At 40.2% G+C, this 15,307-nt stretch overlaps 3 protein-coding genes across 3 annotated transcripts; all 3 read right to left on the bottom strand.

Moving 5' to 3' along the window:
* Window positions 1-2,516: 2,516 nt before the first annotated feature.
* Window positions 2,517-6,152, bottom strand: LOC109142102 (uncharacterized). Its single transcript, XM_027287505.1, has 6 exons — window positions 5,454-6,152; window positions 5,302-5,369; window positions 3,810-4,095; window positions 3,553-3,707; window positions 3,196-3,475; window positions 2,517-3,114 (listed from the first exon to the last, which is right to left on the bottom strand). Exons 2-6 carry the CDS (start codon window positions 5,363-5,365, stop codon window positions 2,964-2,966), a joined length of 936 nt encoding a protein of 311 aa, XP_027143306.1. The 5' UTR covers window positions 5,366-5,369; window positions 5,454-6,152; the 3' UTR covers window positions 2,517-2,963.
* A 1,719-nt stretch (window positions 6,153-7,871) lies between these two features.
* On the bottom strand, window positions 7,872-10,669 carry LOC104939749 (fucolectin-1). Its single transcript, XM_027286182.1, has 6 exons — window positions 10,522-10,669; window positions 10,272-10,339; window positions 9,857-10,142; window positions 9,473-9,627; window positions 8,821-9,103; window positions 7,872-8,173 (listed from the first exon to the last, which is right to left on the bottom strand). Exons 2-6 carry the CDS (start codon window positions 10,333-10,335, stop codon window positions 8,023-8,025), a joined length of 939 nt encoding a protein of 312 aa, XP_027141983.1. The 5' UTR covers window positions 10,336-10,339; window positions 10,522-10,669; the 3' UTR covers window positions 7,872-8,022.
* A 2,244-nt stretch (window positions 10,670-12,913) lies between these two features.
* Window positions 12,914-15,005, bottom strand: LOC109138838 (fucolectin-7). The gene is made up of 6 exons (XM_027286183.1): window positions 14,804-15,005; window positions 14,571-14,638; window positions 14,159-14,441; window positions 13,913-14,067; window positions 13,456-13,738; window positions 12,914-13,268 (listed from the first exon to the last, which is right to left on the bottom strand). The coding sequence occupies exons 2-6, from the start codon at window positions 14,632-14,634 to the stop codon at window positions 13,118-13,120; spliced, it is 936 nt and encodes a 311-aa protein (XP_027141984.1). The 5' UTR covers window positions 14,635-14,638; window positions 14,804-15,005; the 3' UTR covers window positions 12,914-13,117.
* Between the last annotated feature and the right edge of the window lie 302 nt (window positions 15,006-15,307).

The raw sequence follows: 15,307 nt of genomic DNA, 5'->3' as shown, positions 1-15,307 counted from the left end.
CATCTCTAGTGGTTGATTGAATTTACTATTACACAGTTCAGGGGCTGCAGATAGTTTAAGAAACGTATTACTTATCATGCTAATTATAAATATTAATATATTAATAATGTATTAATTGCCAAAGAAACTGGTGAAAACCAGTAAATCTAGACCAATAGAGATGACATGAAAAAGGACAGTAAACTTTTTAAACTATCTGCAGCCCCTGAACTGTGTAATAGTAAATTCAATCAACCACTAGAGATGCACAACCTCCCCCCTTCTTCACATAAGATACCGTACAGTATTTCCTACAAATTGTTTGAGCAGGGTCAAATAATTTGCAATTCATAAACTCTTGCAACTCTCTCTTGCACAGATGTCCGGTTATGTTTCAACAACTAGATGTTCGTTACTCAAGTTTTAATTGCAGAAAGTCCTTAAAGCAACATTGTGTGTGACCCACTTCTGTGTACTTTCTTATTCTGATTATGGCCAATCAGTCATAACATTATGACCACCTGCCTTTTGTAGGTTGTGTAGGTCCCTTTTTTGCTGCCAAAAGAGACCTGACCCACTGAGGGATGGACTCCAGTAGACCTCTGAAGGTGTGCTGAGGTATCTGCCATCAGTATGTTAGCAGCAGGTCCTATAAGTTGCAACGTGGGGCCTCCATGGATTGGACTTGTTTGTCCAGCACATCCCACAGATGAGATCTGGGATTTGGATTTGGATTTGGAGGCCAAGTCAACACCTTGAACTCACTGTTGTGTTCCTGAACCATTGTTACTTTGTGGCAGGGTGCATTATCTTGCAAGAAGAGGCCACTACCATTTTTCTGTTTCATGGTCCGCAACAATACTTATATAGGTGGTACATTTCAAAATATCCACATGAGTGGCAGGACCCAAGATTTACAAGCACAATATTGCCCAAAGCATCACATGCCTCAACTAGCTTGTCTTCTTCCCTTAATGCATACCGATGCAATGGGTAAGCAACGCACATGCACCTGGCCATCCATTTCCATTGCTCTGTGGTCCAGTTCTGATACTCAAGTGCCCATTTTTGGCTCTTTCTGCAGTGGACACCAGTTTGAGCCACAGTAGCATGTCTGTTAGATCGGACCACATGGACTGGCCTCCCCTCCGCCACATGCATCGGTGAGTCTTGGCTGCCCATGACCCTGACACCGGTTCACCGCTTTCTTTTTAATCTTTGGACCCCTTTAGATAGGTACTGACCACTGCAGACTGGAAACACCCCACAAGAGCTACAACTTTGAAGATGCTCTGACCTAGTCATCAAGCCATCGCAGCTTGGCCCTTGGCTAAGTCGCTCAAATCCTTACACTTGCCTGTTTTTTACTGCTTCAGTCATGGTAACTTGGTCCAGTTGATGAGTAAGATAGATAGTACAGTGCATTAATTATGAAGCTACACTGAGGAGGCCATTAGCTTTGCCTACCTTAGATATCTAGCGTTGTGTTTGTGTTTGTTTGCTTAACCCAACAGAAAACCAACATTTTGTGGATTTCCAAGGAGGTTACAGGAGAGTTTCACCACACAACTTACAGACTCACATCACATAGAAATTGGTATTTATTTATCTTATGTTTTATTGGTGTCGGCAGGGCCGGTCCTAGCTATGGGCAATGTGGGCGGCCGCCCAGGGCGCATTCTCCGTGGGGGGCGCACGAACGCCCGAAAAAGCAGAAAACCTCGGTAATTTTCGAATCCGCTCATTAAGTTAGCGGAGCGGGCGCCCCGGGAGCGGGGTGTTGACAAGGCAGAGGGGGGCGTCGGACAGACCGATGGGGGCGCACGCATCCAGGGGCGCACGAGAAAATGTTCGCCCTGGGTGTTGGGGTGAAAACGAGGACACGTTTTCTCCATAAAAAATGATCCAGTTTGACCAGAATCAGTGAAATACTTGGTGGTACCAATGGCACCATTGAACACTGTTCACCTGAAGTCAGTGTAGCATCAACATGTTTTGAAACTATTATTATTACTATATTTTGTGGTAGAAAAGTTGCACCATGTTGCACACACTGAATGTAAGAGACGCTTGAGACATGAGTCTGTGCAATTTCATCTTGAGTAACAAGCATCAGGCTGCTGCAAAATAATCAGACAGGTGTGGGTTCTTGTCTGAACTCTGTATTTTACACTGTTTATTTGTAATCTTTAGCTGCTGACAGATTGAACTAATAGAGCTAGGCTAGCCGTTCCCCTCTTGCTTCCAGTATTTAAACTCACACATATGTCACACAATGTGAATATAGTGCTTTATAATTCAAAAGTAAATTCTGGAAATATTTGTAGCAACAGCAGAGTAAATTTAGGAGATAATTTATGTTAGAAACTGTTTCAAAACAAAGACACGACAGACTTATTTTTATAGTTTGAATTTATTCCAGTAAAGATGATATAATATTCATGACAGTACAAATAAAAAAAAGCAGCACAAATCTGAAAGTAAAAAACAACTTGGCAACAGCTTCACAAAACAAAATAAGTACAAAGTCACACATTGGTATATACAAACACATTATTGTCACTGATGATTTCACAATACTATAGTTCGTACAAAATCATATGTATGCATATAAACAGTGTATGTACAATCATAACATCACTGATTTCTCAGACCTAAAAGGAAAGTCAACACAACTGCAAATATGTCTGCTTGTTTTGGACTTTTTTTATTCTGGTTAAAAATGTATTCATGCATCTTTAAAGTCCCCATTAAGTGTTTAAATCACATGTTTGGTGGTATATGTCACCAAACATGTGATTTAAACCAGTATCTGGACCAACTATGTCATTTTTCAAGTTTTCTTTGTGGTAATTTTGAGTTTGGAGTTTCTGATAAACGTTAAAAAGTTGTTCACGACTCACCCCGCACTTGGTGCAAAGTGAAGCTATGATTGCATCATGTGACTGAGGAAGGTTTGAATAGATTTTGAACCCTCCTCAGACTTAATCCAGTCTGGAGCCGTACACCTCCACCTCACACAGGATCAGGTGGATGGTTTTTCCAGGAATGACAATGTTCACGTAGCGACCGTCCATCCCGTTACAGTCGAAATTTCCAGTGAAACCGCCGGTAAGCCCTGAGATCACAGCACACCTAGCAGCAGAAGAAGAAATAACTTTTAACAACTCATCAAATGGTCAGTTTAAAGTCATTTTAACTAAAACTGTAATCTACCTGGGATTGTTGTTGCCTTCGTTTTCAAGAGAATCTCCAATTCGGATCTCGGCTCCATTAAGTCGTAAGACAGACTCTCTGTAGGAGGTCACGTTGACTGAAAACACTTTATGGGTTTTGCCCAGGTCCACTCGCCACCAGGGGTTGAAGTCATTGGCTGTGTGAATACAAGAACCCTGGGCCCAGGCGCTGTTACGATTCCCATCTATGGCATTATTCGCAACGCCTATAGAATGCAATGACGACTGTGTGGCTTTTCCTTGGAGTGCCAGGTTCTCTCCTGCAGAAAAGATACAGATGTAAACATTTTCTTCTGGTAGGAAATGAGACATCTTCAGCCTCATATTTAATTCTCACCAGTTGGGGCACGGTACCCGTAGACTTCCACTTCACAGAGTGTGAGGATCTTTCCTGAACCAGGTAGAGCCACGGTCACATAACGTCCCTCCACACGGCTGGTGAAAGTAATCTTTAAAGATCTTCCGGCTGGGATACGAGGAATTACACCAACCCTAAAGGTTATAGAGAGAGAAAACCTGATGTCAGGATCACCTTTGCTTAAATCATAAAAAAACTAACTCATTTCCTGGGGGTAAACCTTGTATTTCACTTACGCTGGATTTGTGACACCATCGTCTTGTAAAGAGTTGCCGATGTGGATCTCTGCCCCGTTGATCTTTTCTGCAAAGTCGTCTTCTCTGTTGGTGATAATGACGGAGGCGATGATGTAGGGCTCCAGCAGGTCCACTCTCCACCAGGGGTTTGTCTGTGCAGCAGTCTGGGTGCAGGATCCGGCCACGTAGTTGGATTCACGGTTTCCGTCAATGGCGTTGTAGGCAGATCCAAATGCGTGCACGTGACGGTGTGACTGGGTCGCTTTTCCACGCAATGCTACATTTGCTGTGAATGAGAACGTTGAAATGCACGTTAAAATGTTTCATGGAAAAAATGTGCAATGATATTTTTTGGCCACGTGGAGGCAGCAGAAACAAGTTGAGTTTTGTGTTTATCCAGTTACATTCATCATTCATTCACCAGTCATTCCACACCTTTATCACCTGCAGGATTGACGACTGTAATGTTCGACGTTCTGGTCTCCCTCAGAAGAAAACAGCTTAATTACAATAATTTCATAACTCAGCTGAATCGAGGACCAGAAAGAGAGCAAACATTCTGGCTGCCTGTCTGCATCATAATCTATTTTAAGATCATTTTATTGGTTTATAAGTTATTTATGGTCTTGGTCTGACTTTTACCAGATTTTATTTTAATCTATGAATCATCTAGAACCTTTAAGTCACCTGGTAGTGGACTTTTTATTATCCTTAAAGTCAAAACAAAACCATACGATGAGGCGTCCTTTTATTACTGTGGTCCACGTCTGTGAAACAACCTGAAGGCAAAAGCAAACTCAAGACAGATCTTTGTAGTCTGGATTTTGTGAAGCCAATGCCCGAGTGCCAAAAACTGCAGTTCCTCTAACGTCCACTTGAGGCTGGCTCCAGAAGTGAGTCAGTCTCCATAAGTCCCCATGTCCAAATGTCCAACAGCAGAAATAAACATGTTTACAGCCTGGTACAAAAAACAGTTTTGGTCTCTGTAGCTAATTTCCCCGTTCATGACAACTGTACTGAGGGTGAATTTATATACAACTCACCTGTTCACATTATATTAAGGCTTAAAGTTATGCAGGATTAAGAGCGTGGACGCTTTGATTGACAGGTGTGTGTCATTACAGATAGTTTGGTTGAGCAACCAGGCTTCATTCAGCCCGCCTCAGCTTGACCAAATGTTCTGTTCTGTAGCTGCTAAATGCTTCAAACCAGCTGCTGTCTGCAGTAAAACAATAAATCTGTAGGCCGGACAGATAACGCAGCAAAGCCACTACACAAATAACTGAACACAAAATATTCTGCTTGTATTCTACCTACATTTTTACAATTGTTTGAAAATGAAGACCGGAGAGGACGCTGTTCGTGACAAAAACCACTGACCAACATTAATATTTATGTTCGCCTTCTGGTGTCAAACTCTGCAGAGCGAAGAGTTCAGGAACAACAACAGCAAAAAAAAAAAAAAAGACAGATTTCGTCAGATCATACTCACGATAGTTGTAGGCCGAGCACGTCCCCAGAAGGAACTGCAAAAGCAGAACTGAACTGTGCTTCATTGTTCTGTAAGAGGCACAAAAAGAGTCGATAACAGAATTAGACTGAAGAAATTATTACTGTATCACTATTAAAGCTACAAACACTCACCTTGACTTTGACGATGAACTCAGAGGAAGATGAGGAGCTGCAGTTTATTCTGTGTTGATGAAAATGAGTTGACGTGAACCACACAGAGATATTTATGCACACATCTTATCAGGACACGTGCTGTTATTTATTGATGATTTACCACAGACGCTTTTATAACTCAGCTTTTTATGATGTTTTTTGTTTCTTTTTCTTTGATTTTTGTCTCGTGCTCACTTCCTCCCAAGAATTTACTGGAGTGTGCTCATTAAAACATAAAAACATGCAGCCATAAACACAAAGCAGAGGACAAATAAACAAAGGAAAATAACACAATACAGCCAATGTAGACAAAAGACACTTTACAGGAGTTCAAATCATCAAACAGCACGTCACATTTTGAATGTTCGGTAAGAGAGGTCCAGAGGGAGGGAGGCAACTGTGGGGAAGACTCTGTCGCTGCAGGTCCGGTGCAGGAGTGGAGGCTGCAGGATGGAGTATGGTGGTGGAGCAGGTCTCTGAGGGAACAGCAGACCTGGTCGTGGAGAGGTGTTGTGGGTCAGGAGAAGGACTTTGAATTGGATCTGTTGTGGGACCGGAAGCCACTGGAGGTTCTGGAGGACGAGGTTGATGTGGTGAAGGGATGGAGACTAGGTGAGCAGAGTTCTGGATATATTTGAGTTTCATTTGGATTTCTTGGATGATGATGGGGTGGATCAGTTTCAGCAGCAGAGGAGATTAGCTGCATTTTATAATAATAAAGTCAGCAGTACTGGTTTCATGTTTAGATGCAGTTTGAATTTGTCAAAGGTAAATCAAACAGCACCAATAAATAACGTCAATATGTAAATATATTTTACATTTAAATGTTAAATTACAACATCAGCAAGGTGAACTTTTACTACATGTTTTCTCCTCCATCAATAAAACTTTATCTCATCTTTTAGAGACTTCCTTTTGTTTCAGGAGACACGTGCTTGTTGTTTACAGTCAATTCCCGTATAAATGTGGTCGTACTTCCTGCTCAGATAAAACAGTAAAAATAGAGAATAGATGTATTGCTGACACATCATATCTGATCATATACACTAAGGCATAACTTTCCACTTTGATCAGATAATGTGTGAACTTTGCTCACATTTCTCAGGAATGTAATATTGATGCTGGAAAGGAAAACAAACAAAGTGTGAAACCACGTGAGGACAAAAAAGGGAATTGATCCTGTGATCATTTAAAATAAAATAAAAACGATTTAAAAATGGATCAAAGATCAAGGAATCTTTATTATTCCCCAGAGGAAATTTGTTGTATAGCAGAACAAAAAACATAAATAACATAGACAGTATAAACAATTAACAACATCCAGCAAAAAGACGATAAATACATGCAACAGAAACATTTCCACACTTCACTTTCTGTTATTAAAAAGGCCTACAGCAGCTGGCACAAAGGAGATTTCTTTATATTTAGGTAGTCTGAGTCTGCAGCCTGACAGGAACAACGTAACGCTGCAACAAGCTTAATCGATCAAATGTCATTTGGAAAAGTGTTCATCTTTGCGGTGCAAAGTTCATCAAAATTTAAGATAGATAAAACAAATTCTGAACACCTGTGGAGCGTAGTGATACTAATCAACTGATGAAACAGCAATAACATTTGAAGACTGGAGAAGACAGTCGTGCAAAGGATGTGCTGTCGGGTCGATGAGTGAAGGTCAGGAGATAGAAGAATAAGGGATGAGTGGAGAAATCAGGGTTGTAGAGGAATGAATGGAGGAGTTCAGAGATGGACCGGTGCCGGCTGGTAACAGGAGGGAGATTAGAGCCTCAGTGGTTCCTGAGAGTTAGTGTGGAGAGTGCTTAAGTACTGTAGCTGTGGTTTTAGTTATAGTTTATGTACAGGATGTAGGTGGATATTTAAACAGAGAGAATAAATCCTTTACAGGTACAGTGATAGATTGGATAGCACAGACTGTTCTTGTGTCTGGTTGTTTTGTTGCTCTGTAGCGCCCCCTAGAGGGGAAAAGCCTGCATGTCATGTGTGCTTTTACATTACATTACATAATGGTGGACTGGTTACAGCCCTGAAGGATCATCTGAGATGTTCTGGGCAAGACTTCTCCGAGATGTGTTGAATGAATACAAACTTTAACACGCGGCATAAAATATTAATGATTAATAATGATAAAAAATGTGAGGACATGGCAGGCTGTTTTGATACTTCCTTTTTATTTCAGTGAAGGTGATGTAATATTCATGTACAGGCAGTGACAGTACAAATATAAAACAACAACAAAATATCATCCAAACAAATACAAAAGTACGAAGTTCATCCAAAATCATATATATCTATATATACAGTATCTATATATATCACAACATTATTATCACTGTATTTACGTATGTGTAATTCTGTATTTTTCAGCACTTTGCATTTCTATTTAAATTTGACTTTTTAACACAGAAGAGTCACAGTCAGCATCTCAGCTGATGTTTTTATGTCTGCTACCTTCAGTGTCCATTTACACCAGTGAAGGTAAGCTAAATAACGGAAACACCATCAGCTGTAAAATGTCACGGTTGTAAATTTTTTAGTCCAGCCTGGAGCCGTACACCTCCACCTCACACGTGTGCAGGTACTCGGTTCTTCCAGGAATGATGATGTTAACGTAGCGACCGTCCATCCCGTTACACTGGAAGGTTTCAGTGAAACCTCCGGCGATAGTCGTGATCACGGCACACCTAGAGGAAGAAGAATAAATGACTTTGTTATCTCATCAAATGTCAGATGAATAAACACTTCAACTATTGTCTGTCAACCTTCATGTCTGTCCTTTACTGTGCAGTTATTCTGTATTTGTTTTCTTCAGGAGTATTTTATCAAAAACATTTTAAATTTCTGTCTTTATTTATGGCACGTAAACTAAATTAAACATCAAATATATGAAAATATTTTTAGTTTTATGTAAAGTAAAACTTAAAAAATGTTATAAAATTGCAAATTTAAGTTACTGTATTGACCTACATAAAGTTTTGACTTGTGACTAAAGACAATATGTTGATTAAGGTGTAATTAAAGATTATAGTTTGAACCGAATCAAAATTTAAACTCGAGAGAAGTTAATAAAGGTGCCTGTTTAAAATTAGAATGTTTTGATTCGTTTATCTTAAAGTCAAAACCATACTTTGACGTAATCGTGAATATTTGAATTAAAAAGTTGTAATGAAGTAAAGAAATGTATGGTCTTTATAATAATTAAACGTTTTGCTTCGTGCGAATGTGTTCAAGTATCAAGTTTATAAACTGCTACAAACAAACCCATTGACAGACACACATGAATCATGAACCTTTAATTATGGAAGTATCTTAAATAATAACTGTAACAGACCTGGGATTGTTGTTGCCATTGTTTTCAAGAGAATCTCCAATTCGGATCTCAGCTCCGTTAAGTCGAGTGGAAGCATGTGTGGTGGTGGTTACCATAACAGAAAACACTTTATGGGTTCTTCTGAGGTCCAGTCTCCACCAGGGATTGAACTCGTGGAGTGTGTGACTACAAGAACCGTGGCCCCAGACGCTGTCACGATTCCCGTCTATGGAATGATCTGCATCACCTAAATACGAATGCAGTGAAGACTGCGAGGCTTTTCCTTGGAGGGCCAGGTTCTCTCCTGCAGAAAGGACACAGTTAAACATCAATACTGATTGAATTTATCCTGATGGTGTCTGCAGAACAAAGAGGCTCTAGTCTGTGTTTGTCTTGAACCAGAAATCTGCACATTGTTGCCCTGGAGTAAAAGTTGTTGTTTGGATCAGCAGTGGTGAATGTCCAACTCTCTCCTGTGTTTAAGCCAGGATCATCTCTCTAAGTTACTTCTTTAAAAGAGGTGAATATAAAACATTTTCAGAATAAACCAGCTGTCTTACTGTAGTCCATGTCAAGTAACTTTTAGTTTAAACAGACAGAAAGTGTACGCCCTTTGCCTGTTGTCCTCATCCAAATGAATGCAGTTGGCTTCAGCCTCATGTTTCATTCTCACCAGTTGGGGCACGGTACCCGTAGACTTCCACTTCACAGAGTGTGAGGATCTTTCCTGAACCAGTTAGAGCCACGGTCACATAACGTCCCTCCACACGGCTGGTGAAAGTAATCTTTAAAGATCTTCCTGCTGGGATCTGAGGAATTACACCAACCCTAAAGGAGATAGAGAGAGGGATGTATACAGAAATGTATAGTAAGAAATATGTCTACTTAAAAGAGTTTTTAACTGGTTATGAAATGGCCTCAGTTTAATGTCAATGCCTACATGAACAAACAAGACCATTAGCAAGAAGATTGGCTATTTCTGGATGGTCATTGAAACAAGAAAAACAAGACAGATAAAGATAAACCTCATATTTAATAAGTCACTACGTTTACTTACACCGGGTTTGCGACACCATTGTCTTGCAAAGAGTTGCCGATGTGGATCTCTGCCCCGTTGATCCTCTCTGGAACAGCATCTCCTCTGTTGGTGATGATGATGGAGGTGACGATGTAGGGCTCCAGCAGGTCCACTCTCCACCAGGGGTTTATCTGTGCATCAGTGAGGGTGCATGATCCAGCGTGGAAGTTGGAATCTCGGTTTCCATCGATGGCATTGGAGGCAGCTCCAAATTCGTGCAATTGACGGTCTGACTGGGTCGCTCTTCCACGCAGGGCCAAATTTGCTGTGAATGAGAATGTTTGAATACATGTTCAAATGTTTCATGGGGAAAACATGAAAAGGACTAAACCTGAACTGACTGTGGAGCCTTGGAGGCATCAGAAACATTATTGATCATCCAGATCATACTTACGATAGTCATAAGCCGAGCACGTCCCCAGGAGGAGCTGCAAAAACAGAACCAACCTGTGCTTCATTGTTCTGTAAGAGACAGAAAAGAAAGTCGATACAACGTTATTATTGTATGAAGTTTATTATCGATCTTTAATCAAGAAGTGGATATCCAAAGTGTTCAAAAGTGAAATAACAATAAATGCTCAGTGCTAAAATAAAAGACAGTGTATTGGTAATTATCAGTGCAGAGTAAACAGAGAAAAACTCACCTTGACTTTGACGATGAACTCAGAGGAAGATGAGGAGCTGCAGTTTATTCTGTGTTGATGAAAATGATTTGACGTGAACCACACAGAGATATTTATGCACACATCTTATCAGGACACGTGCTGTTATTTATTGATGATTTACCACAGACGACTTTGTCCCTTTCCATACATGTAGATAAGGCTGATTTCAGCCGTAAAGCAGATCAGATCAGGGAGCAGCAACTTTTTATGATGTTTGTTTCTTTTTCTTTGATTTTGTCTCATCAGTCATCACATCTAATAATAATTTACTGTAGTGTGCTCATTAAAACATAAAAACATAGCAGAGGACAACACGAGTGAAAACAAACAATGCAGCCAAAGAGCTTGGCTGCTTACATCCAGATGAGAGACAGGCTAGGGAGGTATCATTTGGATATGAATCATAATGCTCATTACTGAGCAGAAAACCAAAAAAGGACGTTATGATATTATCTGTATCAGTGAGGCAGGTGTCTGAGACAGCCTGTTTCTAAAAATGTATAAGAACCAACAGTTAGAGCTTCTCGAGGAGCCTTTTCTCTGTAACTCTTTTGTGTGTTGCACTGTTAAACGCTCCTTCTTGTACAAGAATAATAAATTCAACTTACATTTTGATACTTTGAATCCAGTCCTCCTTACTCAAGGATTCTTCTTTTAAAAAATCCCACAACAGAAAGCAGCACTCTTACTTTTACTACATGTTTTCCTCCTCCATCAATAAAACTTTACCTTTATCTCATCTTTTTATAGACTTCCTTTTGTTTCAAGAAACATGTGCTTGTTGTTTACAGTCAGTTCCCGTATAAATGCGGTTGTACTTCCTGCTCAGATGAACACGAAGATAAAACAGTAAAATTAGAGAATAGAAATATTGCTGAATGTAATATTGATGCTGGGGAAGGAAAACAAACAAAGTGTGAAACATCATGAGGACCAAAAGGGAACTGATCCGGGATCATTTAAAATAAAAATTAAAAACTAGAGAAGCATTAAAAACTTATTTAAACGTAGATCAGGTGTGCTTAAGTACTTGGTGAGGTCTATAGACTTCAGTGTATATGACATTTCTTGTATGGATGCCTCCTGTGTTTTCTTCAGTTTCTTCTATTTTGTTCCCTGCTTTTGAAGGGACTTTTTCCTCATCCTAATCGAGGGTCACATAGGACATAGGGCAGGGGTCATCAACTACACTTGTCCAAGGACCAGAATTCTCCTCAGCCGACACTATCAGGGCCAGATGCCTCAGTAATTATGTCATATATCAATTTGCCTTTGAAATGCATGTTATTTTTTAGCCTTTGTCAGTGCTAACAGACTCATATTACCTGTATGGTAGCGAGTCACTAGGGGGCGAAAGCGATATTTCAGTCTTCATATTCACGAGGATGTCAGCTGCTAACCTGGGGAAGGTGAAGCCGCCGGACGAGGCGACCAATCACAGTGAACTGATGGTGACATGAAGGCTGCTCTCCGTGGTGCTGAAAGCTTGAGCGCCCTTTGGGTGGCTCGTCCCCCAGAGATGACACACTGAGGACATTGGACATGTGTGAGCTCACCATGTTCGGATCAACACACACCTGTGAAGCTGTGAAACATGAACTAGGACTGCAGGCGCATAAGGCAGGCATAACAGCTGCCAAGCCTGGTGTTAAAAAGAGAGTGCCGGAGGGGAAATGTCACTTCTCCCATTAACCAAACGGGACTATTTCAGTCTTGTGATTTTCTTGGTTTTACTTTGTACTTTTTTTGTTGGATCACACGCTGCTTTGATTTGATGTAAAGAGTAACATTTCTAATAACTGACAGCCTGACGCTTTTATTTGTCGTTTGTATCTTTGCTGATGTGCGAAGCTTGCACTTACAATTCTCTTCTCTGTTATGTTGACGGGTTTTATTGAGACACTGCAACAGTGCGCTATTGTGTGAGGAAATGAAAAACAGACAGAATGAGCACATGAAACAATAAAAGCTACTTTTCAGAGGGCGTTTGTTTCATTTCACTTACAGAAAAATTTAGAAAAAAGTGCCACAAATCTTCTCATCTAAATCAAACTGTTCCTTTAATTGTTAACCAGTAGTGACTGTAGGTACTGTTTCAGTTTAGTATACCATGTGCACTGATTTAGACTCATTGGTAATGATAACAAATGTAACAAACGATTTAATGTGGTTAAAAGACATGACAAGACAGTGAGTTTTATTTCAGTAAGGTAATATAATATTCATGTGCAGGCGGTGACAGTACAAATAAAACTTCCAGTAAACAAATATAAATCTTCAACTCGCCAAAAAAACAAAATATCATCCAAACAAATACAAAAGTACAAAGTTTATACAAAATCATCCATCTATCTATCTATCTATCTATCTATCTATCTATCTATCTATATGTCTTACATCTCACAACATTATTGTCACTGTACATTAAATTAAATATGCAGACATTGCATATACAAAGTTTTTCTATTTTCCAGTCTTGCAGGTTCTCATGGATCGTGGCCCACTTCAAATATTATTTTTATTATTATTATTGTTACTTCGAGCCATCCATCCAAACGTCACGGTTGTAGATTTTTTAGTCCAGCCTGGAGCCGTACACCTCCACCTCGCACACGTGCAGGTACTCGGTTCTTCCAGGAATGACGATGTTAACGTAGCGACCGTCCATCCCGTCACACTGGAAGGTTTCAGTGAAACCTCCAGGGATGCTTGAGATCACAGCACACCTAGCAGCAGCAGAAAAAATTACTTTGTTAACTCATCAAACAGTTGAATAAATGCAAAAAATGACTACTGACTACTTAAGATTACTCAAAGGTTGCATAAGATTTAAATAACATATGACAATGACAGACATACATGAAACAGAAACCTTTAATTACAAAAGTATCTTAAATAATAACTGTAACAGACCTGGGATTGTTGTTGCCATTGTTTTCAAGAGAATCTCCAATTCGGATCTCAGCTCCGTTAAGTCGAGTGGAAGCCTCTATTATGTTGGTTACCATAACAGAAAACACTTTATGGGTTTTGCCCAGGTCCAGTCTCCACCAGGGGCTGAAATTAGCTTTTGTGTGAGTACAAGAACCATCGACATAGACGCTGTTACGATTCCCATCTATGGCATGATATGCATCACCTAAATAAGAAGACAGTGACGACTGCGTGGCTTTTCCTTGGAGCGCCAGGTTCTCTCCTGCAGAAAGGACACAGTTAAACATCAACACTGATATTGAGTTCAGTAACAGAAAGTGTACGCCCTCTGCCTGTTAACGTCATCCAAATGAATGCAGTTTAACTTCTAGTGTGACCACAAATAAGGCACACGGATCACGTCTTGCATGGCTTCAGCCTCATGTTTCATTCTCACCAGTTGGGGCATGGTATCCGTAGACTTCCACTTCACAGAGTGTGAGGACCCTTCCAGCACCAGGTAGAAGCACGGTCACATAACGTCCCTCCACACGGCTGGTGAAAGTAATCTTTAAAGATCTTCCTGCTGCGATCTGAGGAATTACACCAACCCTAGAGAGAGTCATGTGTATAAAAATATGTCGTCAAATGTTAGTCATTCATTTACTGAAACACACCTCAAAGAGTTTTTAACTTTACTTACACCGGGTTTGCGACACCATTGTCTTGCAAAGAGTTGCCGATGTGGATCTCTGCCCCGTTGATCCTTTCTGGAACAGAATCTCTGTTTGTGATGATGATGGAGGTGACGATGTAGGGCTCCAGCAGGTCCACTCTCCACCAGGGGTTTGTCTGTGCAGCAGTGTGGGTGCATGATCCAGCGTGGAAGTTGGAATCACGGTTTCCATCGATGGCATTGGAGGCAGCTCCAAATGCGTCATAATAACGGTCAGACTGAGTCGCTCTTCCACGCAGAGCCAGATTTGCTGTGAATGAGAACGTTTGAATACATGTTCAAATGTTTCATGGGGAAAACATGAAAAGGACTAAACCTGAACTGACTGGGGAGCCTTGGAGGCATCAGAAACATTATTGATGATCCAGATCATACTTACGATAGTCATAAGCCGAGCACGTCCCCAGGAGGAGCTGCAAAAACAGAACCAACCTGTGCTTCATTGTTCTGTAAGAGACAGAAAAGAAACTTGTATGAAGTTTATTATTGATCTTTAATCAAGAAGTGGATATCCAAAGTGTTCAAAAGTGAAATAACAATAAATGCTCAGTGCTAAAATAAAAGACAGTGTATTGGTAATTATCAGTGCAGAGTAAACAGAGAAAAACTCACCTTGACTTTGACGATGAACTCAGAGGAAGATGAGGAGCTGCAGTTTATTCTGTGTTGATGAAAATGATTTGACGTGAACCACACAGAGATATTTATGCACACATCTTATCAGGACACGTGCTGTTATTTATTGATGATTTACCACAGACGCTTTTATAACTCAGCTTTTTATGATGTTTTTTGTTTCTTTTTCTTTGATTTTGTCTCGTGCTCACTTCAAGAATTTACTGTAGTGTGCTCATTAAAACATAAAAACATGCAGCCATAAACACAAAGCAGAGGACAAATAAACAAAGGAAAATAACACAATACAGCCAATATCGATGCATGTAGATAAGGCTGATTTTAGCTGTAAAGCAAATCAGGGATCAGCAACTTTTCATGATGTTTTTGTTTGATTTGCAAAGATCCAATAATTTGTTGCACATTAAAACACAAAAACAGAGCACAGGACGACAAACAAAACAAATATTTGATTGAAGGTTGCATCAATGTAAACATTCA

The sequence above is a fragment of the Larimichthys crocea genome, chromosome XIII (assembly GCF_000972845.2).
Source record: "Larimichthys crocea isolate SSNF chromosome XIII, L_crocea_2.0, whole genome shotgun sequence".
Taxonomy (NCBI): domain Eukaryota; kingdom Metazoa; phylum Chordata; class Actinopteri; family Sciaenidae; genus Larimichthys; species Larimichthys crocea.
The sequence above is the reverse complement of the archived record's forward strand: the minus strand, read 5'-3'. Positions and strand labels throughout refer to the sequence as shown.

What these genes read in the sequence shown, in the direction of transcription:
- LOC109142102 (XM_027287505.1), bottom strand. Translation starts at nt 5,365, where the DNA reads ATGAAGCACAGTTCAGTTCTGCTTTTGCAGTTCCTTCTGGGGACGTGC. An exon ending in GTGCTCGGCCTACAACTATC is followed by an intron (nt 4,096 to 5,301) that starts GTGAGTATGATC and finishes TCTCATTCACAG; the next exon opens with CAAATGTAGCATTGCGTGGA. An exon ending in CGGGTACCGTGCCCCAACTG is followed by an intron (nt 3,476 to 3,552) that starts GTGAGAATTAAA and finishes TCTTTTCTGCAG; the next exon opens with GAGAGAACCTGGCACTCCAA.
- LOC104939749 (XM_027286182.1), bottom strand. Translation starts at nt 10,335, where the DNA reads ATGAAGCACAGGTTGGTTCTGTTTTTGCAGCTCCTCCTGGGGACGTGC. An exon ending in CGGGTACCGTGCCCCAACTG is followed by an intron (nt 9,104 to 9,472) that starts GTGAGAATGAAA and finishes TCCTTTCTGCAG; the next exon opens with GAGAGAACCTGGCCCTCCAA. An exon ending in AATGGCAACAACAATCCCAG is followed by an intron (nt 8,174 to 8,820) that starts GTCTGTTACAGT and finishes TTCTTCCTCTAG; the next exon opens with GTGTGCCGTGATCACGACTA.
- LOC109138838 (XM_027286183.1), bottom strand. Translation starts at nt 14,634, where the DNA reads ATGAAGCACAGGTTGGTTCTGTTTTTGCAGCTCCTCCTGGGGACGTGC. An exon ending in CGGATACCATGCCCCAACTG is followed by an intron (nt 13,739 to 13,912) that starts GTGAGAATGAAA and finishes TCCTTTCTGCAG; the next exon opens with GAGAGAACCTGGCGCTCCAA. An exon ending in AATGGCAACAACAATCCCAG is followed by an intron (nt 13,269 to 13,455) that starts GTCTGTTACAGT and finishes TGCTGCTGCTAG; the next exon opens with GTGTGCTGTGATCTCAAGCA.